This window comes from Mustelus asterias, chromosome 3, assembly GCF_964213995.1.
Source record: "Mustelus asterias chromosome 3, sMusAst1.hap1.1, whole genome shotgun sequence".
Classification (NCBI taxonomy): domain Eukaryota; kingdom Metazoa; phylum Chordata; class Chondrichthyes; order Carcharhiniformes; family Triakidae; genus Mustelus; species Mustelus asterias.
The window spans coordinates 35,909,690-35,937,268 of NC_135803.1; the positions used below are offsets into that span (position 1 = coordinate 35,909,690).

Consider the following 27,579-nt stretch of genomic DNA (forward strand, 5'->3'; position numbering starts at 1 on the left):
ATTTTAGAATGTGACTTTTGACCCCCCCCCCCCCCTTCCTTTTATATCTTGCTGTTTTTCAGTTCCCTTGACCTGCCCCAACATAACCCCATCCTCCTCCACATGGCCACCTGTCCCTTGTTGTTCAGTTTTGCTCCAGTTAACACATTCTTCTATCTTACCTTTTGCCACTATTAGCACTCTTCATCCCTTTTTGGCATCATCAACACTCGCCTTTGTCTTCTGTTCATGACACATTTGTCAATCTCCCCTCTGCCCCAATCTATCCCTGTTCTTCTATTCTGCCTCATCTCCTCCACCCACCTCTCCTACTATATAATTCATTCCATTTCTATCTTTCTTCAGTTCTGTAGAAGGGTCATTTGGGTGCAAAACATTAACTCTGTTTCTCTTCACAGATGCTGCCAAACCTGCTGTGTTTATCCAGCACTTTCTGTTTTTATTTCAGATTTCCAGCATCCACAGTATTTTGCTTTTATTAGCCATCAGTCATCCTGAGGGAAGAGCAGTGCAACTATGCATCCCAGGGGCATCCACTCAGGAGCGTCTTGGCACTCTACTTCCCCTCTGATAGTGATCCCCATCAACTTCAACAGTTTATGTCAAGGAGCACTACTGCAGGAGACACTTAGGAGGTTAGGATCCTCAAGGTGTTGGACTTCAGAAAGGCTTTTGATAAAGGTCCCACGTGGGAGATTGATAATGGAAGAAAGAGCCCATGGGATTGAAGGAAATGGCAAATTGGATTTAGAATTGACAGAGTGGCAGGAAGCAGAGGTTGATGGTCAAGGGATGTTTTTCGGGCTGGAAGACTGTGTCCAGTGGGGTCCCGCAAGGATCAGTGTTGGGACTCTTGCTGTTTGTGATTTACATAAATGGTTTAAATTTGAATGTAGGGTGGGTTGATCAGCAAGTTTGCAGATGATAAAAAAATTGGTAGGGTGATAATGAGGAGGATAGCCTTAGATTACAGGAGGATTTGGATGGGCTGATCAGTAGCGGATGGGCTTCAATCCACATTAGTGTGACGTCATGCATTTGGGCAGGACGAACAAGGCAAGGGAATGCATGCTGAACAGCAGGACCCTGGGAAGCTGAGGATCAGAGGGACCTTGGTATGCATGTACATGAAGAACAAAGAAAAGTATAGCACAGAAACAGGCCCTTCGGCCCTCCAAGCCCATGCTGATCAGGATGCCCCAACAAAACTAAAAAATCTTCTGCCCTTACTCGGTTTGTATCCCTATATTCCCTCCATATTGCAGTCCCTTAATGCAGCAGGTCAGGTGGATTAAGTGATTCAGAAGACATCTATGTACTTGCCTTTATTAGCCGAGGCAAAGAGTTTAAGAGCAAGGAGATTATGCTGGATCTATGTAAAATGTTGGTTAGGCCACAGCGAGAGTATTGTGAGCAGTTCTGGAATCCACATTATCGGAGGGATGGGATAGCACTGGAAAAGATGCAGAGGAGATTTACCAGGATGATAAATGGCTCCTTGGCTGGAGAGTTTGGTTATGCAGAGAGATTGGATAGAATGGGGTTGTTTTCCTTGGCGCAGAGGATACTAAGGGGGACGTGATTGAGGTATATAAAATTATGAGGTGCATGGATAGACAGGAAAAAACTTTCCCCCTTGGTAAAGGGATCAAGCACTTAGCAGTGCTTTACATTGTAAGTATTCGCATTCCAACCATTATTCATGTAAATTGAGTCTGTGTCTTTATATGCTCTGTTTGTGAACAGAATTCCCACTCACCTGAAGAAGGGGCTTAGAGCTCCGAAAGCTTGTGTGGCTTTTGCTACCAAATAAACCTGTTGGACTTTAACCTGGTGTTGTTAAACTTCTTACTGTGTTTACCCCAGTCCAACGCCGGCATCTCCACATCAAGGGATCAATGCCCAGGGGACAAGAATTTAAGGCAAGGGGCAGGAAGCTTAGAGGGGATGTAAGAAAAAGCCTTTCCACCCAGAGGGTAAGTAAGTAAGTATATTTATTAGTTACAAGTAGGCTTACATTAACACTGCAATGAAGTTACTGTGAAAATCCCCGAGTTGCCTGTTTGGGTACACTGAGGGAGATTTTAGCATAGCCAATGCACCAAACCAACACATCTTTCGGACTGTGGGAGGAAACTGGAGTACCCGGAGGAAATCCACACAGACATGGGAATCGAACCCGGGTCCTTGGCGTTGTGAGGCAGCAGTGCTAACCACTGTGCCACCATGCTGCACATGTGGTGGGAGTCTGGAATTCACTCCTGAAAGGGTGGTGGAGGCAGACACCTTCATAACATTTAGAATGTGCACTTGCGGTAACACTGCATACAAGGCTATAGGTCACGTGCAGGAAAATTGGAATAGTTAGGTGGTGAGGATCTTACATCGCTCCTGAATGAATGCTTAGCAGTGCTTTACATTGCCTTTGTAAAAGGCACAGCACACAACTTGATATGGAATTCATTGCATTACAGTGCACTCATTGACTTAGAGCATATAGATAGGATTAACCTTTATGAACTGGACCACATGGAGGGTTGTCAAGCTCTGAAAGCATGCATTTGCACATTTCCCAAGTCCTCAGCAGAATCTAGGAGAGGGGAAGATGTTGTTGTTGACTGCCGTGCCACAGTTCTGCCTAATGCAGAGATCATCCTGGAAAGAAACTTGTCAGGCTTCTGATGATTTCAGGGTCCCCAACGGCACTAAGAATAACTCGCCTGCTCTTCTTTGAAATAGTACCTTAGGATCTTTGATTGTTTGTAGACAATGACTTGATTCCATATTTCATCCAAAAAAGTTTGCAGTTGCTTTTTCCCTCTGCAGGTTGATCTTCCTCAAGTAGGCAGAATTGACCAAGAGCAAATTAAGATGGTTGGGTCACATGGGGCAATGTTTATCCAGTTTAATCCAATCTTCATCCAAACACGTATATAAACCTGTGATGATGGTGTCAGTCGCACAATGTGGAGAGGTTGAAAGGGTGGGGATTTTCAATAAATAAATAATGTATTTCTTGCAGCAATACAAGACAATGATAAATCAAATTAAATTTGAACTCAGGTGTACCCGAACAGGTGCCTGAGCGTGGCAACTGGGGGATTTTCCAGAGTAACTTCATTGCAGTGTTAATGTAAGCTTACTTGTGACACTAATAAATAAACTTTTAAACAATAAAACAGATGGAAGTAGATCTGGACCTTGTCCTGACTGACAGGCCAAGGTAGGGGTACTGGGACTCTGAGCTGATGCTTCTCGGGTGACGGTGTAGCAGCGTCCGAGGGGACATGACTGCAATGAACTCTGCGCACCCAGAATGATCTGCTTGCACTTTAACCCCAGCACCTGCTGGCCCTCAGTTCCGGTGCCTCACAATGCACGTGATCACCTTTCTTCCGGTTCCCGCGAGAACCTGCGCAGGCCCGGCTCTCGCGAGACTCGGTGGTCCGGCTCCACTTCAGTTGTTTCCACCGCGTCAGGCCGTGTCCGTCGCAGCGACAGCCGCCGCCGCCATGGCAGCTCCCGCACCCATCAAAGGGATTTTAAAAAACAGAAACGCGGTGCCGTCTCAACAAAACTCGGCGCTGGGTCTGTCCACCGAGGAGGAGGACGACTACAAGTGAGCTGCTCCGTGATCCGGCCCGGGGCAGGGGACAGTCAACCTGTCACTGGACAGGAGCGGGGGGGGGAGATGGGGGAGGGGCAGGAGGGGGGGAGATGGGGGAGGGGCAGGAGGGGGGGGAGATGGAGGAGGGGCAGGAGGGGGGGGAGATGGGGGAGGGGCAGGAGGGGGGGGAGATGGGGGAGGGGCAGGAGGGGGGGGGAGATGGGGGAGGGGCAGGAGGGGGGGAGATGGGGGAGGGGCAGGAGGGGGGGGGGAGATGGGGGAGGGGCAGGAGGGGGGGGGGAGATGGGGGAGGGGCAGGAGGGGGGGGGGGAGATGGGGGAGGGGCAGGAGGGGGGGGGAGATGGGGGAGGGGGAGGGGCAGGAGGGGGGGGAGATGGGGGAGGGGCAGGAGGGGGGGGGAGATGGGGGAGGGGCAGGAGGGGGGGGAGATGGGGGAGGGGCAGGAGGGGGGGGAGATGGGGGAGGGGCAGGAGGGGGGGGAGATGGGGGAGGGGGAGGGGCAGGAGGGGGGGGGGGAGATGGGGGAGGGGCAGGAGGGGGGGGGAGATGGGGGAGGGGCAGGAGGGGGGGGGAGATGGGGGAGGGGCAGGAGGGGGGGGGAGATGGGGGAGGGGCAGGAGGGGGGGGGAGATGGGGGAGGGGCAGGAGGGGGGGGGAGATGGGGGAGGGGCAGGAGGGGGGGGGAGGGGCAGGAGGGGGGGGAGATGGGGGAGGGGCAGGAGGGGGGGAGATGGGGGAGGGGCAGGAGGGGGGGGAGATGGGGGAGGGGCAGGAGATGGGGGAGGGGCAGGAGATGGGGGAGGGGCGGGAGATGGGGGAGGGGCAGGAGGGGGGGAAGATGGGGGAGGGGCAGGAGGGGGGGAGATGGGGGAGGGGCAGGAGGGGGGGAGATGGGGGAGGGGCAGGAGGGGGGAGATGGGGGAGGGGCAGGAGGGGGGGAGATGGGGGAGGGGCAGGAGGGGGGGAGATGGGGGAGGGGCAGGAGGGGGGGAGATGGGGGAGGGGCAGGAGGGGGGGAGATGGGGGAGGGGCAGGAGGGGGGGAGATGGGGGAGGGGCAGGAGGGGGGGAGATGGGGGAGGGGCAGGAGGGGGGGAGATGGGGGAGGGGCAGGAGGGGGGGGAGATGGGGGAGGGGCAGGAGGGGGGGAGATGGGGGAGGGGCAGGAGGGGGGGAGATGGGGGAGGGGCGAGGGGGGGGAGATGGGGGAGGGGCAGGAGGGGGGGAGATGGGGGAGGGGCGAGGGGGGGGAGATGGGGGAGGGGCAGGAGGGGGGGAGATGGGGGAGGGGCAGGAGGGGGGGAGATGGGGGAGGGGCGAGAGGGGGGGGAGATGGGGGAGGGGCGAGAGGGGGGGAGATGGGGGAGGGGCAGGAGGGGGGGAGATGGGGGAGGGGCGAGAGGGGGGGATGGGGGAGGGGCGAGAGGGGGGGGAGATGGGGGAGTGGCGAGAGGGGGGAGATGGGGGAGGGGCGAGAGGGGGGGAGATGGGGGAGGGGCGAGAGGGGGGAGATGGGGGAGGGGCGAGAGGGGGGGAGATGGGGGAGGGGCGAGAGGGGGGAGATGGGGGAGGGGCGAGAGGGGGGGAGATGCGGGAGGGGCGAGAGGGGGGAGATGGGGGAGGGGCGAGAGGGGGGGAGATGGGGGAGGGGCGAGAGGGGGGAGATGGGGGAGGGGCGAGAGAGGGGGAGATGGGGGAGGGGCGAGAGGGGGGGAGATGGGGGAGGGGCGAGAGGGGGGAGATGGGGGAGGGGCGAGAGGGGGGAGATGGGGGAGGGGCGAGAGGGGGGAGATGGGGGAGGGGCGAGAGGGGGGGAGATGGGGGAGGGGCGAGATGGGGAGGGGGGAGATGGGGGAGGGGGGAGATGGGGGAGGGGCGAGAGGGGGGGAGATGGGGGAGGGGCGAGATGGGGGAGGGGGGAGATGGGGGAGGGGCGAGATGGGGGAGGGGGGAGATGGGGGAGGGGCGAGAGGGGGGGAGATGGGGGAGGGGCGAGAGGGGGGGAGATGGGGGAGGGGCGAGAGGGGGGGAGATGGGGGAGGGGGGAGATGGGGGAGGGGCGAGAGGGGGGGAGATGGGGGAGATGGGGGGAGATGGGGGGAGATGGGGGAGGGGCGAGAGGGGGGGAGATGGGGGAGGGGCGAGAGGGGGGGAGGGGCGAGAGAGGGGGGGAGATGGGGGAGGGGCGAGAGAGGGGGGAGACGGGGGAGGGGCGAGATGGGGGAGACGGGGGAGGGGCGAGAGGGGGGGAGGCGGGAGAGGGGGGAGACGGGGGAGGGGCGGGAGAGGGGGGGAGACGGGGGAGGGGCGGGAGAGGGGGGGAGGGGGGGGAGACGGGGGAGGGGCGGGAGGGGGGGAGACGGGGGAGGGGCGGGAGGGGGGGGGAGACGGGGGAGGGGCGGGAGGGGGGGGGAGACTCGGATCCTGTCCAGGGAGTCTGAGGGGGTGGGAATGATTCTGTCTGCGGGGGGAGGGGATGAGCCAGGCAGGTTGGGGGAATAGTGGGGGGCTGGGTGGTGATTTGGGGTGTTGCAGGCGAGGGAGTGAATCGGGATGTTGGGGGGAGGGAGTGATTAGGGGTGTTGGGGGGAGGGAGTGATTAGGGGTGTTGGGGGGGGGGGGAGTGATTCGGGATGTTGGGGGGGGGGTCATTAGGGGTGTTTTGGGGGGGGAGGGAGTGATTAGGGGTGTTGGGGGGGGGAGGGAGTGATTAGGGGTGTTGGGGGGGTGGAGTGATTAGGGGTGTTGGGGGGGGAGGGAGTGATTCGGGGTGTTGTGGGGGAGGGAGTGATTCGGGGTGTTGCGGGGGAGGGAGTGATTCAGGGTGTTGGGGGGGGAGGGAGTGATTCGGGGTGTTGGGGGGGGAGGGAGTGATTCGGGGTGTTGCGGGGGAGGGAGTGATTCAGGGTGTTGGGGGGGGAGGGAGTGATTCGGGGTGTTGGGGGGGGGAGGGAGTGATTCGGGGTGTTGGGAGGGGAGGGAGTGATTCAGGGTGTTGGGGGGGGAGGGAGTGATTCGGGGTGTTGGGGGGGGAGGGAGTGATTCGGGGTGTTGCGGGGGAGGGAGTGATTCGGGGTGTTGCGGGGGAGGGAGTGATTCGGGGTGTTGCGGGGGGGGGGGAGTGATTTGGGGTGTTGGGGGGGGGAGGGAGTGATTCAGGGTGTTGCGGGGGAGGGAGTGATTCGGGGTGTTGCGGGGGGGAGTGATTCGGGGTGTTGCGGGGAGGGAGTGATTCGGGGTGTTGGGGGGGGAAGTGATTCGGGGTGTTGCGGGGAGGGAGTGGTTCGGGGGTGCTGGGGGGGTGTGGGGGAGTGATTCGGAGAGGTGATACTGGGTGGAGATTTGAGGGGGATGGGAAAGTGATTCGGCGGGGATGGTGTCTTGGCAGTGAACACTGGTGGAGTGATTTAAGTGGCTGATGCCAATCAGTGCCACCAGCGTGGAGATGGAGTTACTTAAAAGAGCTGATTCGCTGGTAATTCTATCCTTTAGCTGTTTCATTTGAAGATGGGGTTTCTGATAAACAGCTTGTTACATCAGCCCTTATCTGACCTCCGGCCGAGCTTACTTTCTCAGCTTTGACCTTGCACGTAGTTTCTGTGATTTTCCATTGCTTTCTGAGCTGTGCAGTGATGCACATCCCTGACAGACTCTTTGCTTTCTTCTCCACCCACCACTTATTGCTCCACAGGCAACTACTGCGTGTCATTTTCAGTATTGGCTGCTCGGTGCTGTAGCACAGAATGTTCCTCAGAAACATTGAAATGAGTTTGTAGGTAAAAACTAAAGTAACTTTGAGTTTATATCACCTCTACAAAAAATGAAACTGATTCAAATCCTCTTTGTACCATTGCTATTCACTTCTGATATATTTCTGTCAGCTAACTGCAATTTCCTTTAGAGTAGCTTGTACGGTAATATCACAACAAATCTTTGTGTGGCCTTCAGCTGTAATGTCAATTTTGGCTCCTTGTTTACATGCCTCCGAATCAGAAGGTCATGGGTTTCTCCAGAGCCTTGAGGATAGGTTGCATTTCAGTGTGGCATTGAGAGGCCAGCACTGCTGCACTGTTTCGTATGAGACATGAATCGATTGTCACCCCATCTCTCAGGTGAATGTAAAAGGCCCCATGACATTCTTTGAAGAACAGGAATGTCCTGGCTAATACTTATCCTTCAAATAACATTCTGGCCACTTATGCAATTGCTGTTTGGAACTTGCTGTATGCGGATTGGTTATTTTATTCAACAGTGACTGATGTGTATCATGGATGAGAAATTTCTGCTGGTTGGCAGATTTCTGACCTTTCAAATATGGAATTCTGCCCATGGAAATGATTTTCCAACCTCTACCTCTCCATAGTTATCGGTATCAAAGGCTGTCCAGGATGCAATCCATGAACTCCAAAGTGGGGAGCCCCGTTGCATCTCGTGCCTAGACCCCCAAGCCCACTCAGACTCGCGCTAGCCTGGACCCGGCTGCTATCACTCATCCCCACCAAGAAGGTGCACTCTGTTACTGGCTGCTTAATGGAAATGGGGTGTTCAGCAGCCGTTGGGGGGGGGCGGAGGAGAGAATGGGGAGGGGGTGGGAGCAGTGGATCCCAAACATTCGCAGGTTTCAGCAGGCCCAGTGAGAAGGAGGGAGCAGCGAATCCCAAGTCTCCATTGGGTTCAGCAGGCCTGGTGGGGAGGTGGGAGCTGCAGAGCTTAAGACTACAGTGGTAGCAGTGAATTGCAGCTGGCAATCGTAACTTGTCAGGAAGGAAACTGTGTGTCTCCACGGCTATCTCTGTTGTAAGATTGTTGGAAAGGCCAAGCTGTTGAGTGAGTGGGAGGGTTGGAGAGAGGGGCTGCTGAGTGATTGAATGGTGGGGTGGGAAGTTTGCAAGAGGGACTGGTGTGTTTTTGTAGGGGGGTAGAGTGGTGGGGAAGATGATTTTCTGAACTGAGTGGGAGAGGTGAGGATGGGAAGTGGGGCTGCGGAGTGAGTGAAGGGGTTAAATGGTGTGTGCTTGAGTTCGCTTTTCATGTTCATAATCCAGCAAAGTCATATTTTGTTGTTAATATGGACTTCATTCTTTATGAGATGCACTAACTGCATTAAATGCTGGGGTCGCTTTGTTAATTTCTTATAAATGCGTTGGTTTACATTCTTGACCGTAAAGAAGATAAGCAAAGGGAAATAATGTTTCTATCCATTTGAAGTTGAATAATTCCACCCATTTGAAGTAGCCTGAAAGTATTTGCATTCATTACAGATCATAAAAAGTGCTATAAGTACAGAATTCCTTGTTACAAACAATTTTCAGGCCTTTTTTGTATTTTGTCTCATTCCAATATACAAGGTATTTACTGTGAAGTGCTTTAGAATACTCTGAGATAATGAAAGGTAAATAGTAGTTTGTTTTTATCTTTCAATAACATGTGAACTGTAGCTGACTGAACAAGATCCCACAATTGAAAATCAGCTATAAAAAAATCATGAATTCTTGTTATTTCCCCACACCCATTCCCCTGAACCAAAACTAGTCATTGAGGTGTTCAGGTGACTGCCCTAAACTGAAGTTTAGAACTTGTATTATGTCAATTGTTTTGGTATTTTTATACCTCAGTTACAGTATCTGTTTAGGTGGTATAGTAGAGCCAGCAGTGCTTTTTATATACTGCAGGTTCTCAGTACATGTAAGGCTACCAGGGGAACTTTTTCAAAGAAGAAAAAATGCTGGAAAAACTTAGCAGGTCTGGCAGGGTCTGGGGAGAGAGGAACAGAGCTACCATTTCGAGTGCCGTATGACTTTTCTTCAGCACTTTTAAAAGTTAATTTTACACTGGTTGATAGTAGTTATTTTGCACCTTTGGTTTCATGCAGCCTAACTACAATATAGTGATCTGACATCATTTGTCATGTAAAGTAACATTAGATTGCTGCTTTGCATGTCTGTAATTTATTTTCTTATGGCTTGATATGAAATGAAGTTTATCACTGTTATAGCTTAAATGACATCTGTTGCAGAGGTCTGTTTGAACTGCTAACTCTGCTGAGATTTGATGCTTTATTTTGTCCAGGACTGTCTTTTGTGTGACCTGTGTGAAGTCCTAGTAGAGTTTTTTCCAACTTCTTTACGATCCTTTAATGCCTAAAGGACATTACAAAACATCAGTTGATCTGATCTGCAAAGTGCTTATTTAAAATCCATTTTACGTTTGAAAGTATAGTGTGTTTTTGAGGGTGAATAATCTTTTGGAAAAGACACACTTTCTTCAATAATAAAATAGCACTATTTAAAAAGTGGTTGAATAATTGGGTAGAACATGAAAAGAAGTCTTTGCCTGTGGCCATTTTCCTGACGTTAAGATTTGAAGTGTGCAGCGGTGATCATGGTGGATTCTAATTACAATTCAATATGCATGTTTTGCAGTAAAAAGTCACAGAAATGGGATGAAATGAACATTCTTGCCACTTATCATCCAGAAGGAAAGGACTATGGACTAATGAAAATTGATGAGCCCAGTACACCATACAACAGGTAAATAGCACAATATTTTTGAGTGTTTTAGTGAAGTTTAAAAATGTTTCCAACGTCAAACAACTCAAAGGCTCAGGAAACGTAATTTAAAACTTGCCTTTTTACATTCTTGTCCTATGGGTGCATGGTTGTACAGTGGTTAGCACTGCTGCCTCACGATGCCAGAGACCTGGGTTTGATTCCAGCCTTGGGTGATTGGAGTTTGCATGTTCTCCCTGTATCTGCGTGGGTTTCCTCTGGGTGCTCCAGGTTCCTCCCACAGCCCAAAGATGTGCAAGTTAGATTTATTGGCCATGATAAATTGTCCCTTAGTGTCAGGGAGATTAGCATGGTAAATATGTCGGGTTATGGGAATGGGGCCTGGGTGGGATTGTTGTCCAGGCAGGCTCAATGAGTCGAATGGCTTCCTTCTGCGCTGTAGGGATTTTATGATTAAGTGCTGGATTGCTGAATATTGCAAACTCTTAAGAGTTGTTTATATTTTTGAAGGTAAGACCGGCTAGACAAATGGCTTAAAGATCTTATACAGTCAAAATGTTTTATACATTTAGAAGTAGAATAGTAAGTTTAACCTGGAGCCATTCTATTACACTTTTAGCATTAGGCTGCTTTGCAAATAATTGATTCAAGTATAATTTAAGAAGCTTAACGTTGTGGAATAATGAAAAAGTGGAGAGGACAAATGTTGTTACAGTCATTCAGCTCTTATTGGGACATCGCAGCACAGTCTGATACTTATTCACTTGGCTCTTCAAAGTTCGCATACACTTCTACAATGGATTGATGGCTGATTCTGTTTACGCGTAACCTAGGGCTGCTGAGGTAGCTGCACTCCTGTGTGTGTGCTAACCTAGTTGATGATTATGATTCATTTATTCACCTAATAAACGTACTGAGCCGTCGGAGAAGCTTTTTCAATTAGGAAAGAACACACCGATGCAAACCTCAGTGCAGCCACATCCTTTTACTCAGAATCTAACCTATCGAATTGATTATATTCCTCTAAGTATTGTTCAAAAGAAGCAGAAAAGACAGTTTTTAAAAATCACTTTATAATTTTGGGAATTCTATAGCTCCTGGAGAGGAACCGATTGCTCTCCATCTCAGGTGTACTTTCTGTACTTGCACACAAATATGGTAATTTTAACTATTAATTGTATTTTAAAGGATAATGTTTTAATTAGTCGATTCCTTTCCTGCCATATCAGATGGAGAGCATTATTTGAAGGATAATTTCCCCCTCAGTGTATTTATGTCGAGAGTTATTGCTGGTGAGTGGATATAAAATAATTTTTGAAAGCTTCAGTGGCTGAAACTAGGTGACATCTGATTTATTTTATAGGCGGTGGGTTGGTGCACATGCTCACTACTAATGGTGTTTTTGGTTCTTTATTTATCTCCATTAACACAGAATCATAAGATATGGGGGAACTAATGTGTAGTATTTTGAATTTGAATAGGCTGCAGAAAAGATGTGCATGTAACAGAATGAAATAGATTGTTTATAATATTAGAAGTTTTAAATGTAATCTAACTTGTCAAATTGTTAATCTGGTAGTTAATGTTCAGTTATCAACATAAAATCAATGTTTTCCTTTGCACAGGATGGTAGAAGGAGATGATGATGAAGCTGCAATGAGTGACTCTGAATCAAATGTAAATATTACTGCAGAAATACTGGCCAAAAAGTAAGTACCTATTTATTCAGACTCTGAACTTCCTCGATATTACATTGGTGACAGCAATATTTCTATGATAACGAAAATTGCTCTCATTTGTATCAATAAGACTTGTTGCCCTCCTGTAGTTTTTATTTATTTCAGACTTGAATGTGCCAGAAAGATGGAACATACAGGTTGAAATGTTTGAGATGGGTATTCGGTGAAATAGATTTATGAGCAAGGAATCCCTCTGACCTTGTGGAGTTTTATACCATGTTGAATAATGGGCTGGAATTTATGTAAACTCAATTAGTATTTTTCACATTTCCTTATTACTATGTTATAGCAACTTTATATTGTACAGATCTAGATCAGATCCAGGTGGCTGTGTCTGCTCTTCTTGCTCTTGGATTTACTGACATACATAGATATGTACATACGGATTAAGGGCAGGAGGAGGTCACAGCCTCTTCAGTCTGTTCGGCCATTCAATATGATCATAGTTGTTCTGATTGTAACATCAACCCCCTCTGTTAATCAAGAATCTATCTAGCTCTGTCCTAAAATTATTCAAAAGATTCTGCTTCCACTGTCTTTTGAGGAAGAGAGTTCCAGAGACTCATGACCCTTTTGAGAGAAAAAGATTTTCCTAATCTCCATCTTAAATGAGTGACCCTTAATTTTTAAACAGTGACCCGTAGTTCTAGATTCTTCAACAAGAGCAAACATTCCCTCCACATCCACCCTATCAACACTCCTCAGGATCTTACAGATTTTGATCAAGTCACCTCTTACTCTATTAAACTCTAGTGGATACACACCTAACCTCTCCAACCTTTCCTCATAAGATAACCTGTTCATTTCTGGTATGAGTCTAATAAACCTCTGAACTGTTTTCAACGTATTACATCTTTCCTTGGATGAGGAGAACAGTACTGTACCAAATATCCCAGATGCCCTATACAACTGAAGCATAACCTCCCTAGTTTTGTAATCAATTCTCCTCACAAATAATCATATTCTAATAGCTTTCTTAATTACTTGCTGTGTATGTATATCAGCCTTTTGTGATTCATGCACTAAGATACCCAGAATCCTCTGCATCTCAGAGCTCTGCAACCTTTCACCATTTAGACAATAAACTTTTTTATTCTTCTCACCAAAAGGATAATTTCACATTTTCCCATGTTATACTCCACTTCCCAGATTTTTCACAATTATGAGCCTATTATGTGTCCTTTGTAGCCTCCTTACACCACCTTCACAATTTACTTTCCTACCTGTCTTTGTGTCATCAGCAAATTTAGCAACCATACCTTCAGTCCCTTCATCCAAGTCATTTATATCGATTGTAAAACTTTAAGGCCCCAGCACTGATCCCTGTGGCATACCACTTGTCACATCCTGCTAACCAGAAAAAGACCCATTTATGCCAACTCTCTTGTGTGGAGAGAGAGGGGTGGATAAGACGGTAAAGAAAGCATATGGAATGCATTATTGGATGAGGTATTGAATACAAAAATGGCGATATCATGTTGGAACTGTATAAAACACTGGGAAGGTCACAGCTGGAATTTTGTGTACAGTTCTGATCACCACATTACAGGAAGGACATAGTTGCTAGTTGCTCTGGAGAGATTACACAGGAGATCTACAAGAATGTTGCCAGGGCTTGAAAATTGCAGCTCTGAGGAAAGATTGGATAGGCAAGGGTTGTTCTCCTTATAGCAGAGGAAGCTGAGGGAATCAACTAACTGAAGTGTACAAAATCATGAAGGAATTGAATAGGGTAAACAGGAAAGACCTGTTTCCTCTACTGTGTTCAATTACCTGGGAGCATAGATTTAAGATGATAGGTAGAAGGATTTGAGGGGACATGAGGAAAAACATTTTCACCCAGAGGGCGGTGATTGTCTGGAATTCATTGTCCGAACTGGCGATTGAGATTGAAGCGCTCAACTCATTTAGAAGGTACCTGGATCTGCACCTGAAGTGCTGTAAGGCTACACACTAGGTGCTGCAAATTGGGATTAAAATGAGTGGCAAGTTTATTTTGTTCTCTCTTGCGCTGGATGGCCATTTTTGTGCCATAACTTTTCTATGGTTGTATGTGCTGAGGATTTTTAAACTTTAGTTCCTGGGCTTTTCTCTGAGTTTGGGAAATGTGAACAAAAGGGCCAAGGGATGGATGGCAGGGCTGGAAGAGGAAGTCTATGAAAAATTTAGGAAAAGAATATCAGATCCAAAAACTAATGCTTGTAAAGGCAGCTTAATGTTGTGGGGTGTAGACCCATTGGCTGGAATTCTCTAACCTCGCCCATAGCTGGCATTCTGTGGTTCTGCTGCAGTGAATGGAGTTTTGGCTGAGCGCCAGCGTTCTTGCTGGCAGCGGGCGTACAAGAGGATTCTGGCCATCGTTAAATGTTGTTCATTTCAGATTTCCAGTGTTTACAGATTTTTGTTTTAAGGTGTGAAGCAAATCCTGGAATTCTGGTCTGTTTAAGTGGGCTGGACCTTTACCCATGATATTCCATTTTCAGCACTTGTAGCGTTGTGCAGAGAAATAGCAATGTCTTGGCCTGTGATATAAATAAGAACATTGTTGAAGTTTGAGTTTCCACCAGCAAGAGAACTGTAATCTAAATGTAACGTTGCGCTAATCCAGACAAACTGTGCTTGCCGAGTATTTAGTCTGGATTTTAAATCTATTTGTTCTCCTGAATATTTATGGGCTTCAATACATGTTGCTTTCTCATATAAGCCAGCCTCTAGTGCAAAGTTTTTCCTACTTTTGATGCTTTCTAAATCAGTACTGCTGTTGGGATGTACATGACTGACACCGCAAACCAGTTGATAGCTTGATTGCTGCTTGTCTTGTCTTTGGATTTGGCAGCACTGGGGTAAAAGCAAAGAACCAGCATGGGTCATCACCAGCACTCGTGACAATTGTGTCCCTCCTTCAGACTTAATATATTGTTGTTTAAGATAGGTTGACTTAGCAATGATCAGGATACAGATCTTCTTTGAAAGGCAATGTTGTGTAAACTGTTGCAAATCTAATTGTTGAATTGTTTGCATCATTGCCAAGTTATATCCTACATCCACAATACCATTAGTTTCTTTTTGATGGCCTGGTTGTTCAAGGGTACTGTTTATTGTGCAAACACGATGAATATCAACACATAGTGATAATGGATAGACTACTGGCTTCTAAATAATTGCCTACCTGTCAGGTTATAATCTAAATTGGATAAAGTTTTTATAACATGCAAAGTTGTTTTTCTCTGCTATTGGAAACAACACATTTTCAAGTATATAAAAGCTCTGATTAATATCCAGCTCAATACTTTTCTATGTTTGCTTTTATGATCCTTTTACATTGGCTATGCGAGAATATATTCTCTCTCGGTTAATGAAGGTGAATGGAAACTGCCAAAATGATCTTTAGTTGACCTAATAAATTGATGATGTGGAGATGCCTGCTTTGGACTGGGCTGGGCACAGTAAGAAGTCTCAGAACACCAGGTTAAAGTCCAACAGGTTTATTTGGAATCGCCCAACAGGTTTATTTGGTGATTCCAAATAAACCTGTTGGACTTTAGCCTGGTGTTGTAAGACTTCTTACTGTAATAAATTGATGTTTGTTTCTTTTGAGTATTGTTAAATTTGTGGTTAGATTTTTTTTATTGTGGAAGGATGTGTGCTGCAGGATGGTTTTGGTTTTCACTCTTCGGGTTATGAGAACTCGGCATTGGTCTGGGATTAACCTTATGACATGCTGACATTTTGAACACACCTGCCAAATTTGTGCTCCATTTCCGCCTGGGAGTTTCATCTTTTATCAACCTCTAGTGCGAGTAGATGCCCATAAGGTTCATGCATACTAAATTTCAGTGTCAACTACCTTTTGGCAGCCCTTTGCAGTCGTGAGGTTCCATTAACGAACCTACCTACCAAGCAACAGATTGTCAAATGGCATCAAAAGTATTTTTCAGCTACTCTTAATGTTATGTAATAAACAACTGTTCATCGATAGCAAATAAAAAAAATTAGTGTAATTCAGACAATGCTGTTTGAATTTAGCAGCTGTAATCTATATTTCTCTGTAGAAGCCTTCCTCCTTATCCCAAGATGCTAATTGAGCAGGTCTCGTGGGGATTTCATTTAATATTCCTTTGTACTTCAGTTAAAATGAATTGATGCTATGGGCAGAGCCTGCCCTTTTACGTGGCAGAAGTAGTTGATCACACAAAGTTGCATCAGACCAAACATTCTTAACAATATTTACAATAGTACTGTAACACATGAGAAACATTTTGGCTTTGCACTGATCCTTCAGTTACAGTGTAAATAATATCCCAATCCAGCATTAACGTTCGACCTATCACTGAGCAGAAACTCTGGATCCTACAAAGGTTGGAGTTTTAGCCTTTTCCATGTTGGATTCAATTTGGACCTTGGTAGAAAATTTACGCTCCAAGTTTAAGGTCAGTCTGAAGATTCCACTTCAGAATGATATGAAACTTCTGTTGCAGAAAACAGTTCTTGTGAACAGAAGAGAAAAGACACCCTTGCAAAATTGCTCATAAGTTTACCTAAATATCAGTGTACATTTTGGTAATCGTAAAGCATATGAACAGGTCTACTTTCAGAGTAATAGACATTAAATTGCATGACGTCTGCAAATTTGTTTTTTTTCCCACTATTTTAGACTTACAGCAGCTGAGGGAATTAATCCTAAAATCTTTGAGCCAAAGGAAGAAAGTAGTGAAGAAGAGGAAGAATTAACTCCAGAAGAACAAGGCAAGCCAATATTTACAGTATTTCGACCATATGGTTATGATTGTTCATTTTTAAATTTCTAATGCTTGTTCGTTATTGGACTTCTAAGACTACTTCCATTCAACTTTTGCAGTTGCACAATTGAAGCCCTTCTGTCTTACTAAAGCTTTGCATGTTTTTCGTACTTAAAGTATAGTAAATCAGAAGATGTAGGGATTGAAAATCTCCAGTCTCGACACCCCAGCATCAGTCCTCATGACCTCCAGCGCTGACCTCATCAAAATGTGCGGTGGGTAAGAGGAGGTCACTATTTAAATACATTCAGCAGGCACTTATGCCATCAGGAACACATCTCAAGTACCTGCCGGAAACGGATGCCAGATAATCCAGAGTGCTCTGGAGATGGTGTGGAGTTCTGTGCAGCTCCCTCTTTGGGGGAAGAAAAACACTAAATATTTAGGAGCTTGCAGCTTTGGGCCACAAGTCAGGCCATCGTGAATGAGTCCCAATTGTACTCACGGACTGACTTGACACAACTACTTTTCATAGGTGTACTGATCTACTTTTGATTTCCAAATTGGAGATGGGGAAACACGTGACCCAGGAACTCCCACCATCCTTGTCCCATAGATTTCCTACCCCAACTCCTCTGCTGTGGGAGACCATGCTTGAGGTTGTGCACTATACAAATGCTACTTCTAGGCTAGCTCCTCTGTATATGCCAGTAGGGACTGACTCCTTGCTGCTTCCAGTTCCCTTTTCGTGCAGTCATAAAGGTCCATCAAGTCTATCACGACTCTGTGGAGCAATCCAATCAGTCCCATGTGGCTATTCTGCCCTCAGCCATATATGTATATCTCCCTTAATTGTCAATTTAATTTATTCTTGAAATCATTGATTGTTTTTGCTTCCACCACCCTTATAGATAGCAAGGTTCAGGTCATAACCACTTGCGTGTAAACAAAAAAGTTCTTCCTTACAGCCCCTATGTAATTTGCCCAAATCTGTGACTACTAGTCATTATACCATTAGCTAATGAGGCAGCTTTCCTGGATCTTCGTTTGAGGTGATAGGTAAAATTGGACCGAGGAATTGGGGTGTGGAAAAATAAGTTTTTCCCACACAAATGAATTTATTAGAGATAGATAATGGCCAGAATTCTCTGGCTGTTCTGGCTGCCACTGCTGCCAGCAAGAACATAGAATTTGGTGTCCAGCCAAATCTCCATTCACTGTAGCGGGACTGGGGAATCCCAGCTGTGGGCGAGGATGGAGAATCTGGCCCAATGTGCTGTGTTTAGAGTGGAATGAACTCCTTTCTCTGATGATTGATTCAATTTTGACTTAAATGTGCATTTAAACAAACTAGTAGATATTTTGAAAATATTTCAAATATTTTATATCAGTTGTATATTAATTGCGTTTAGAAACATAGACACAGAAATATGATTGAAAAATTATGGTTGAAACGTTTTCCCAGTATCATCTTAGAATTGTTTCTTTAAAGGTTCATTTTCCTTGGTTAGTAAATATTTTCACACAGCACCAGTAATTGTTAGAAATTGAGTGTTAATGGATTTATATCTATGTTTACATTTTATGCTTGCCTTTTGTAAACTGGCCTCAATTCTGACAAAATTGGTTGTATTTGTTTGAAATGAAAGGTTATCTTTAATGTACACTTGTACGTTGCACTCTTTGATGCTCCTGTATTGCCACAGCACTGTTGTATTGATCCCAGGCCTTTAGTTCCTGGTCTGAACACTTTTTAAAATCACCCCATCTGAGGAAGTAGAACTAGAAGATAGCAAAAAAAAGTTTAAATTTCCAGATCTTGGATGTGGTTTGTTTGAAGTTTTCAGGCACTGTATTACTCAAGCCATGTATGTTGATCTTTAGTAGGAGAATTCATATAGTGGGTTATAAGATTTTAAGAATGCAGTGTTGATGAATCAATGAGGAAAAACAGTGTATTTAACATTTCAGAAACCTGATCATTTGGAATAAGATTGAGATGATTCTCCTTTGTGGAAAGATCAGAATAGCCAGGTCCGCAAGTCTCCATGAGAGAAACTTAAGTGTTGCTGCCAGCGGGAAGCGTGGAGTATTCCATGCTGCTGTTGGCAGTGTATTCAGCCACCTTTAGTAGTTAAAAATATGAAGCCCAGTTTCACAGAGATTGGGGTGCCATCTTTAAAGGACACCCTGATCTCATAGTGCAGTGACACTTGCTGCCAGAGTGTCACTTGTCAGGGTGGCAGGGGGACTGGTGCTAACCTCTTCAATGGATGAAAATAACCTCCAGTTGTAGGCATGCTATTCCGGCGTGAGAGGTGGAAGAAGATCCACTCTTAAAAAAACAGGCAGCCGAGGTCTTCAGAACCAAGCACACACCTGTTTTTTAAAAAACTGCGGTTATAAAAGCGCAAGTACTTCAGATTCAATCAACCATGAAGGGAAACAAAAACAAACAAAGCTGCTGCCTGCTGTGAATTTGCCTGGACCTGTCAATCAGGAATCTCTTAAAGGTACTGAAGCTGAAATGTAATGTAAACAAAGCATTCCAAAGCCTTTCAGCTTTCTAGACAGGCTCAGAGACTGGAAATAAATGCAGTGTTAAACAGCCTGTGGTGATCATACCTGCAGCTAGCAGGAATGGAGAATTCTCCCCATCTCCCAAAGGCTGCTTTCATTGGGACAAAACAGCAGCTTGCAATTTTTGAATAGTAGATGGGCTTCATTTGCACTATTATGCGTTTTATTTAAGGAATGTAAAACCTTGTTTCTGGGAATTAGGTTTTGTGTATTTGTTAACCATACGCTAAATCATTTTGGCTCTCGAGGATAAGTCTCAGGGCTGGATTTTCGTGTTAGACTCAGGAATTGTGAACTGGGCCATTTCCTGACTTCAGAAACCTGAACCTGTCACCTCTGCCCATACCTGCCATTTTATCTGCTGAAGATGTGGGTGGGTAGGATTCTGGATTCCCTAATTTCCCCATGCCATCCCCTGAGGCCCCATTGAATGCTTGAAAATGGTGTGACACCAGAGTAGAGAAGTAGGGGAAAGTGTTGTGTGAGGAAAATGGTTTTGGAACCTCAGCAACAAACACTGGACTATCCCGCCATTCGCTTTTCCCAATAGGGAAAGTACGCTACCGCATCGGAATACTTATACAATGCTGATCAATGTAATGGTCAACTTATCTTTGCAAGATAGAGCCAAACTACTGCTGTAAAAAACATGTAAATTATACAGAACCTAACAATGGCATTTTAAGTTGTCAGAAGTTTCAAAACTTGGCAGGCTTTCTGCAAGGTTTCTAAGCTCTCAGCTCCAAAACCCCAATAACCTACACAATGTTTAAAAATTCTTTCAAGGGATGCTGTTCGGCCAGCATTTATTGCCCATCCCTAATTACACGTTAACTGAGTGGCTTGCTGGGCCATTTCAGAGAACATTTAAAAGTCAACCATATTGTGGTGGGTCTGGAGTCGCAAGTAGACCAGACCGGATAAGGATGACAGATTTCCTTCCTTAAAGGATATTAATGAAGCAGATGGGTTATTACAACACTCCGCAATGGTTTCATGGTCATCTGGCTTCTCTTGATCCCATAAATGTTTTAATGTCACAAGTAGGCTTGCAGTGAAGTTAGTGCAGAGAGAAACATTTTAATTGCAGATTTTAATGGAATTAAATATGGTGAATACCTCCCCCTAGGGGGTGTGAAAAAGAAACTTCCTGTTGGGCTGACAGTGGGTGCCCTGACGTCAGAGGGTGTACTTTCAGGGTTGCCATCCGGTCCTCAATCTACCTTATCTTTTGGTGTCTGTCTTTGCAGAGGGGCGTAGAATGTTCAAAAGGGGCAGATGATAACTGAACTGAATTAAAATATGAAGGTTGTATTATGTAATGAAATGAATAATGTGGCAGTGATGTGTATATTATATTTACAGTAGAATGTATTTTATCTAACTAATTGATAAAATAAAAATATTGATACTGTTGAGACCTAAACAAATTCTTTTACGTAACTTTTAATGCACATTTCTACTGTATTTCATGACTTTCAAACTGTTATGCTCTCAAGCTCTGGTTGCTTTTCTGAGATTTTTAGTCTAATTCTTCCTCATTACCTTTCTCATCACCACATTCTTGAGAGTTGTTCCTTTCTCATGTTTCAGAAAGGAGTTACCAGGGCCTTATGGTTTTTTGAATAGCTAATGTAAACATATTCCATTTGTAAATTTATATTGTAAGAGGTTTTGGGGACAGGAATAGCAAAGTCATTCATTTTTTTTCATTCTATTAGTGTTGTAAGTTGTGATCAAGTGACAAGTGACAATCAGTTAGTTCCTAGGATAAATGCCGAACCAATGATTAAGTGCAGGTTTTGTGCAGAGAGACGCTGCTGTAAAATTGTTTTTATATTGAAACTTCCCTGCTTTATTGTATTTGGTGTAACATTTTTAAGAGCCAGTAATAAAAGTATTAAGGTTCCTTTTCTATAGGCATCATCTTAATTTGATAAAAGCCCTTCAATGTTTGAATGCCTCCTCTAGATTTCATGACACACCATTCAATGGCTGAGGGGTCAGAAAGTGTCTCTTTAGTCTGATTTTTTTTAAGCTAACTTTATGGAACAGGAATTTTAGGCTCCCTTTCTCTAGGAAAAGGCAGCAATCTTTGCTGAAAAAATCTGAACTTCACATAGTTCTAAACTTTTTTTTCTTTTGAAGAAAACAAGAAGCAGTTTGAGATGAAGAGAAAAATGCATTACAATGAAGGCATGAATATCAAATTAGCAAGACAGTTAATTGCCAAGGAACTGGAAGACACTGAAGGCGATGATGACATGAAAGGAGCTCAAGATTTAGAAGAGGACTTTGAAGGTGGTAACCAGCAAAATGCTGCATTTTTTTCATGAAATACGTGGTTTGTAATAGTTTTGGAACTAAAGTGATTTGGAACCAATCTGATTATACCAGTTTTAAAATTCATAATTTCACAGATCAGAAACTGAAAATTTACACTCAACCGTTTAAATATTGAAACCCATGGTGGCTATAGACTTGAAATTGTAAACTGATGTAAAGTCATTACATTTTGGCACTTAAACACCTACCAATATTTAAATCGAAGGATTTTTTTTAGCAGCACCAATGCAACTAAACTTCTACGATGATCTGCACAAAACGAACATTGCTGAGTGTGCAAAGCATCAGGAGTGGAAGCATCTTCATTAAAATTTGTTCAATTGACCCTACCTGTTGCTAAATTATTAAACATAGCTCACCCCTAAGTTTCAAGATTTGTCTGTTGCAATATTGCATAATGGCTGCATCATTGCCTCCTCCCAACAGTGTGCATTATTTCTTACTCTAACTTAGAAAATTGGACTATAATCACTAGATCTGAAAATTCTGACGTAAATTGTGGGTGCAACAGTATTTCCTCAACCTAACACCAGCAATGATAAAACCATCGTACTTTGTTCCCTTTAAAAAACACACACCCAAACCCTGCCCATGCTGTCCTTTCTGGCTGCTTGTCTGAGCGCAGTCACATGGAATAAACTTTGATTTCTTGTTTGACCCTGGACCATAACTCCATATCCTATCCATCACCAAGACCACATCTTTCAGTCTCTGAGAATTCATCATTATTTCACTGTCAGTGTTTTAATCCCAATTACCATTCTTACCTTGGGGTCACCCTCTCCAACGATGCACCCAGTTGAGGTTTGCATAAAGTCCAGTTTGTCTAAATTGCTGCTGTCTGCATCCTGTCCTTTAAATTCTGCTTCACTTTTGGCACCAACCACCGTTGGTTCTCTGTGTTGAATTTATATGTCATATCCTTATTTACAGTCTTACTGTAAAAGGCAGGGGAATGGAGATGAGAAAGATATCAGCCATAATTGAATGGCGGAGCAGACTCGATGGGTCGAGTGGCCTAATCCTGCTCCTATGTCTTATGGTCTTACTCCAGCTTTCCTCTGCAACTGCCTCCAGCCCTGTGTACCAGTATATTCCCTCCAAACTGTTGACTGTCATCCTGTCCATATTCCTTTCCTTATACTCCTTCAGCATCTTGGGCCTAACCTGCAACTTTATTCCTGAGTTACTTGAAAGCAATTTTATCCACATCTTGTCAAAATCACTCTCTTGCACCTTCGCTTTCTGCCGCTGCTGCTTGCTGTCTCATGTGCTTCTGTTGGGCATTTTGGAGTATATGATGTTGGTAACGATCTGATGCTTGACTTGAAGATGTAGATGGTTGCAAAACCTTGAATAAAAATATTATGTTCTTCATGGGAATATAGAGGAGTTAGGAGAAAATGAACAAAATGATACACCTTGCATGCTCTGTGCACACTCAGTTAAAATAAGCTTAAGCATATAATTGGGTTTAACTGATTTCCCAATTCATGAAACACTCGTACAATTCTACAGTAATGTATTTGTCTTCTGTCCAATGTTATCATTACCCACCTGACAGTCTTTTAGTCCAAATTGTGAAATCTAACTTTAAGAGAGTAGAACTGGTTGATCTGCTAGCTGAAGCCCATAATGGATAATTGTTAAATGAACAATTCTACACGGAAATGATCAACACGAAATAAGACATGATTAATGTGGATAAACAAAGTATATGCAGTTACCTAATAATGAGGACAAAGGGTTTCTGGAATAAATTGTGTAACTTAATTTATTAATGGCTTCACCTTGGGTTAGGATTAATCACTAAAACAGAAATATGCTCAGTATTGTTTTTTGAAAAGTATTCATTTTCTGACTTTTGTTTATTCCTCCCCCAGATACCGATGAAGATCTTTCTGTAAATGAGGACCTTGATTCATAGAACACAGCCATTTTTAAATTCTGGCACATAAATATCCCAGCTAACAGCATTTGCTATCAATGGGTTTTAACTTATTGAAACGCTGAGGTGTTTCAATGACAATCCAACTTGCATTCAGTTAAGTGTAGTTCCATCTATGCACTCAGAATTTTTCAGTCGGTGTAATTCTACAGTAATGTAAATAAAATCCTCTTGAGAGGTGGGCAGGAGGTGCCTGTCTGCCTGTTTTATTTTGTGCTTACACTGGGGTTGGATAACTGCACTTGATTCCTGGAAACCGCAGTAGCGTAGAATTCATTGACTAGTACGTAGCACAGAACACTCTCCAGCCACTCTTACCCATTAATCCCTTGTGGTATTTTCATATCAGTATGATGCTGTGTGCACAGTGCTTAGTTCATATTGATACACTTACGCGGTTTATTTTTTGCTGAGCAACTTTTCATATAATGTTTGGCATCAGTTCACTAGTTTTATTTCATATTTTTGTACTTGAGTTTTTGATTTCTGTGGCACTTGGATTTGGAAAGTACTGAAAATGAAAATCCTGTTAAATGATTTGCTACCACTTAATGCAACCTTAATGAAATAACTTCATTACTGCTGATGGTATAAATTAACACAATTTATACTTGTGTTAATGTTAGCCAGTGTCATTTAAAGATACTTAAAGGAATGCTAAAAATCTAATCAAATTCCAAGTGTAAAAATATATTTATTAGGTGCCACCATTGTCAAGAACATGCCTGTAATTTGTTTTGGGTAAGTGGCTAAAATCCCAATAAAGTTGCATGAATCAGTATTTGGTGCAATGCAAAGCTTTACATTGGGCAATGAAAGGGATCATGTCTTTCATATTTTTGATCTGTGTAGTGTTGTTCTTTGAAAATGTTCGCGTATCCCCACAAATTTAGATTTAAGAAATTCATTGTAACTAGTGAATTTGAAAAGCACATTATTGTGAAACCCATCATTACCGGGTTGAGAAGCAAGCCATTTTTATAATTGTATAATTCCATTGCCCAAAACCTAGTTTTCTCTGGAATATTTTGTCCCTGGTTCTAGATGGAACACATCATTGAAGTCAATTTATTTTACAAACATGCACACTTCATGAACATCAGTAAATGTCTCAGTATTTAACAAATCACAGTTGTCTTACAATGTTTAATCTAATTATCATATCTGTATTCACTGTATCTAATTCCAGCCATGACAAAATTTGCTCTGTTGGCCTTCACACCATATTGTGTTAACTTCAATTTAAGAAAATTATACCCATTGTGTGAATGGAGAGATAAAATAAAAGATGTACAGCTAGTTTGTATAGATTTATTGTCTGGTTTACTTTAGAATGAAGGGGCTATTATCCCTTTCAGATTGTGCTCCATGTAGTTCAGTATGTATGATTATTAAAAAAAGTTATAATGTGAAATAGTAAACTTTTGAATGTGTGTTTATAATTGGATAAAACAAATCTTATGTAAAGCTTAATTCTGAGTTTAATATTGGGTCAACAGTAATACATCATGTGTTAATAAAGTAGTAGGGTTACTAAATTCAGAAGTGTATCTACCTTTAATTAGTACTTAAATATAAATCCTCAAGTCAAACTGGTGTACAGAAAAGTCGAGGACAACTAGTTAGAGGATACGATTTGTTCAAATAGTTTACAAAGGCCCCAAATTTTACCCCCACACTGATTTTTTTCTATCCATTTTGAATAATTCTGCCCTGTGATTTGTATGGTTTCATTGTAAAAGGTGGTACTACTATCAGCTGTAACAGTATTTGTACATAGTTTTTTTAACCTGTATTTAGTTCTCACAAATTATTTTTATAGCAGACCATATGTTCAGGATCCTTCTGCAGATTTGATTTTGATAAGGCAGTATAATTGGGGGAAAAAAGGTGTAATTGACAATAAGATAAATTATGGATGTATTTTGGTCTTAGATATTTTAATGCATTATTTACACTCTTTATATAAAATGTACTGCACTGTTCCTTTCAAATAAATGATTCTAGAAGTATATCTAACACATTGGGGTAGATTTTAACTTTGTCTGATAGTTTAAAATGAGTGATTGTGATTCAGTGGCCCATTCAGTCAATGGAAATAAAAACAGGTTGCTAATTTGCCATCACCTGTTTTATACTATTGAAGTAAAAATCTATCCACTCGTCTGAAAGAGGATATCTATTGACATTTAAGATTGAAAAATGATATAAAATGTGTCCTGTTATACTTTTGGTTGTTTAATAGAAGAATGTATATGATTTAAGTTTTAAAACTTCTTGATATCTCCCTTTAGCCTCTTCCATTTTCTCCACCTCTAAAGTACACTGATGCCTGCTTTATCCACCCAAACCATTACTCCATTTTGTGTTTTTTTAAATTGCAGTATATTTGAAAAACATTCTATTCAAGACCATGGATCTTTCTTTATATTGTCGACAAAGTGGAATTCAGTACAGCCAAGCTCCTGGTATGAAATGGCCTTATGAAAACAAATGATTGGAAAAATGGAACTAGGGTAAAAATAACTGAAGAAATGACTTAAAAGTTGGACTAAGAAAGCAAACTATGTTAAGTCACAAATGAAATACATTGTCCAAAATTGTTTTGGATTTTTGTACAGCAGCCAAATAATGCAAATAGACTTCAGACTTGGTGACATCATTACTGATAGTTTCTTTGTTTTTCTTAATGAGATTTAATCAGACACTTGCAACAAGAGAGGCAGTATTGCTGTGTAATTCTCCACAAGTACAACCTTTGCAAATGTATTTGTGTTTGAATTGAATGTATTGAAATAAAGTTGCTGCTAATTCTATGAAATTCTTATCTTTCACTACTCAAACATGGTTGAGCATGCAACTATGAGCGATTGATTATTTTTGTTATGGAAGAGTTTAAAATAAAGTCAACTCAACGTTAACATCAGACAGACATTTGACTATGACCTGGATCATTGGAGCTCTGAATTTTCCATGCTTATAATGTGCATTCAGTATGGAGAAAAGGATTGTGGTGAATGCAGAAAAGGACCTGCTTTTTTTGCAGGGGGTCGAATCTTGTTTGGAAGTTTTGATTCTTGGGCTAAATATTTGTATTTTCCATCCGTTGCAGGCAGTGGAATTGGATGACTTAAAATTGTTTTGTGTTTTGCCATTTGATTTAACCTGAAATTTGTTTTAATTTGTCTCTGTTGAAAACTTGCTGTTTTCAGTTTAGTCATTTGATGCCACATATAATATGGGATTTATTACCTGTCCATATTTCTCAATGGCATAAAGAGTGTAGTATTGAGTTGTGCGTGTCCCAACAGGTCAATGTAATGCATGTAGTGTTTAGACGAAGAAAGTTAGCATGCCTTATGCTTTTGTCTGATTGCTTCTTCTTTTCCTCCTACACTACTGGCTAGCAGCAATGTAAAAAAAAAAAGCCACGTGCAAGTCTTTCACTGTCAGTGCACAGCTTCTCCATCAGAAAGCACTCTGCTGTGCCTCATTATAGTGACGCAAGCAAACAAGGTCCCTCACAGCCCCAAGCTAACTCCTTGAGGAATTTTGTCTCTCGCTCATGCAGTGTACAGGTTTGCCAGCATGCGGACACATCCTGGCACTCCTGAACCCAAACTCCCAGCTATGGGTCTTACTTCCTTATAGATGTCTTGACAGAGTTGAAGGCTAAGGGAATAAACCCTTAGTGTAGAGAATGAGTGCTACAGGCTGTGTCTAACAGTAAAGGGACTATAGTGTCCCACTGGTCAGCTACCACAGTTGGGAAGCCCCTGGCCACTTAAGGGTAGACGGTTGCCTAGTGTTAACGTCAGTGGATTAGTAATCCAGATGCCTAGACAATGCTTTGGCGATGGTGGACAGGGTTTGGGGAGTAAGGAGGATTCCTAACCTTTGACCTGTTCTGGTATCTGGTCAATGGTAACACCCAGGTTGTTAATACTGGGAGATTCAGCTATTGAATGTCAAGGATCAAATCCTCTCTTGTTGGAAATGGTCATTGCCTGGCAGTTGTGTGGTGTGAATTGTTGTATGGTTCACTAATGTTCTTTAGGGAAGGAAATTTGTTTTCCTTACTTGGTCTGGCT

General features: G+C 43.8%; 1 protein-coding gene across 1 annotated transcript; it reads left to right on the plus strand.

Annotated features, from left to right (window-relative positions):
- Positions 1 to 1,317: 1,317 nt before the first annotated feature.
- Positions 1,318 to 26,420, plus strand: ppp1r2 (protein phosphatase 1, regulatory (inhibitor) subunit 2). The gene is made up of 6 exons (XM_078207652.1): positions 1,318 to 3,619; positions 10,050 to 10,157; positions 11,762 to 11,845; positions 16,530 to 16,621; positions 21,343 to 21,495; positions 23,424 to 26,420. Exons 1-6 carry the CDS (start codon positions 3,375 to 3,377, stop codon positions 23,465 to 23,467), a joined length of 726 nt encoding a protein of 241 aa, XP_078063778.1. The 5' UTR covers positions 1,318 to 3,374; the 3' UTR covers positions 23,468 to 26,420.
- The last annotated feature ends 1,159 nt before the right edge of the window (positions 26,421 to 27,579 follow it).

What these genes read in the sequence shown, in the direction of transcription:
- ppp1r2 (XM_078207652.1), top strand. Translation starts at nt 3,375, where the DNA reads ATGCACGTGATCACCTTTCTTCCGGTTCCCGCGAGAACCTGCGCAGGC. An exon ending in ATTAACTCCAGAAGAACAAG is followed by an intron (nt 16,622 to 21,342) that starts GCAAGCCAATAT and finishes TTTCTTTTGAAG; the next exon opens with AAAACAAGAAGCAGTTTGAG. An exon ending in TTTAGAAGAGGACTTTGAAG is followed by an intron (nt 21,496 to 23,423) that starts GTGGTAACCAGC and finishes TTCCTCCCCCAG; the next exon opens with ATACCGATGAAGATCTTTCT.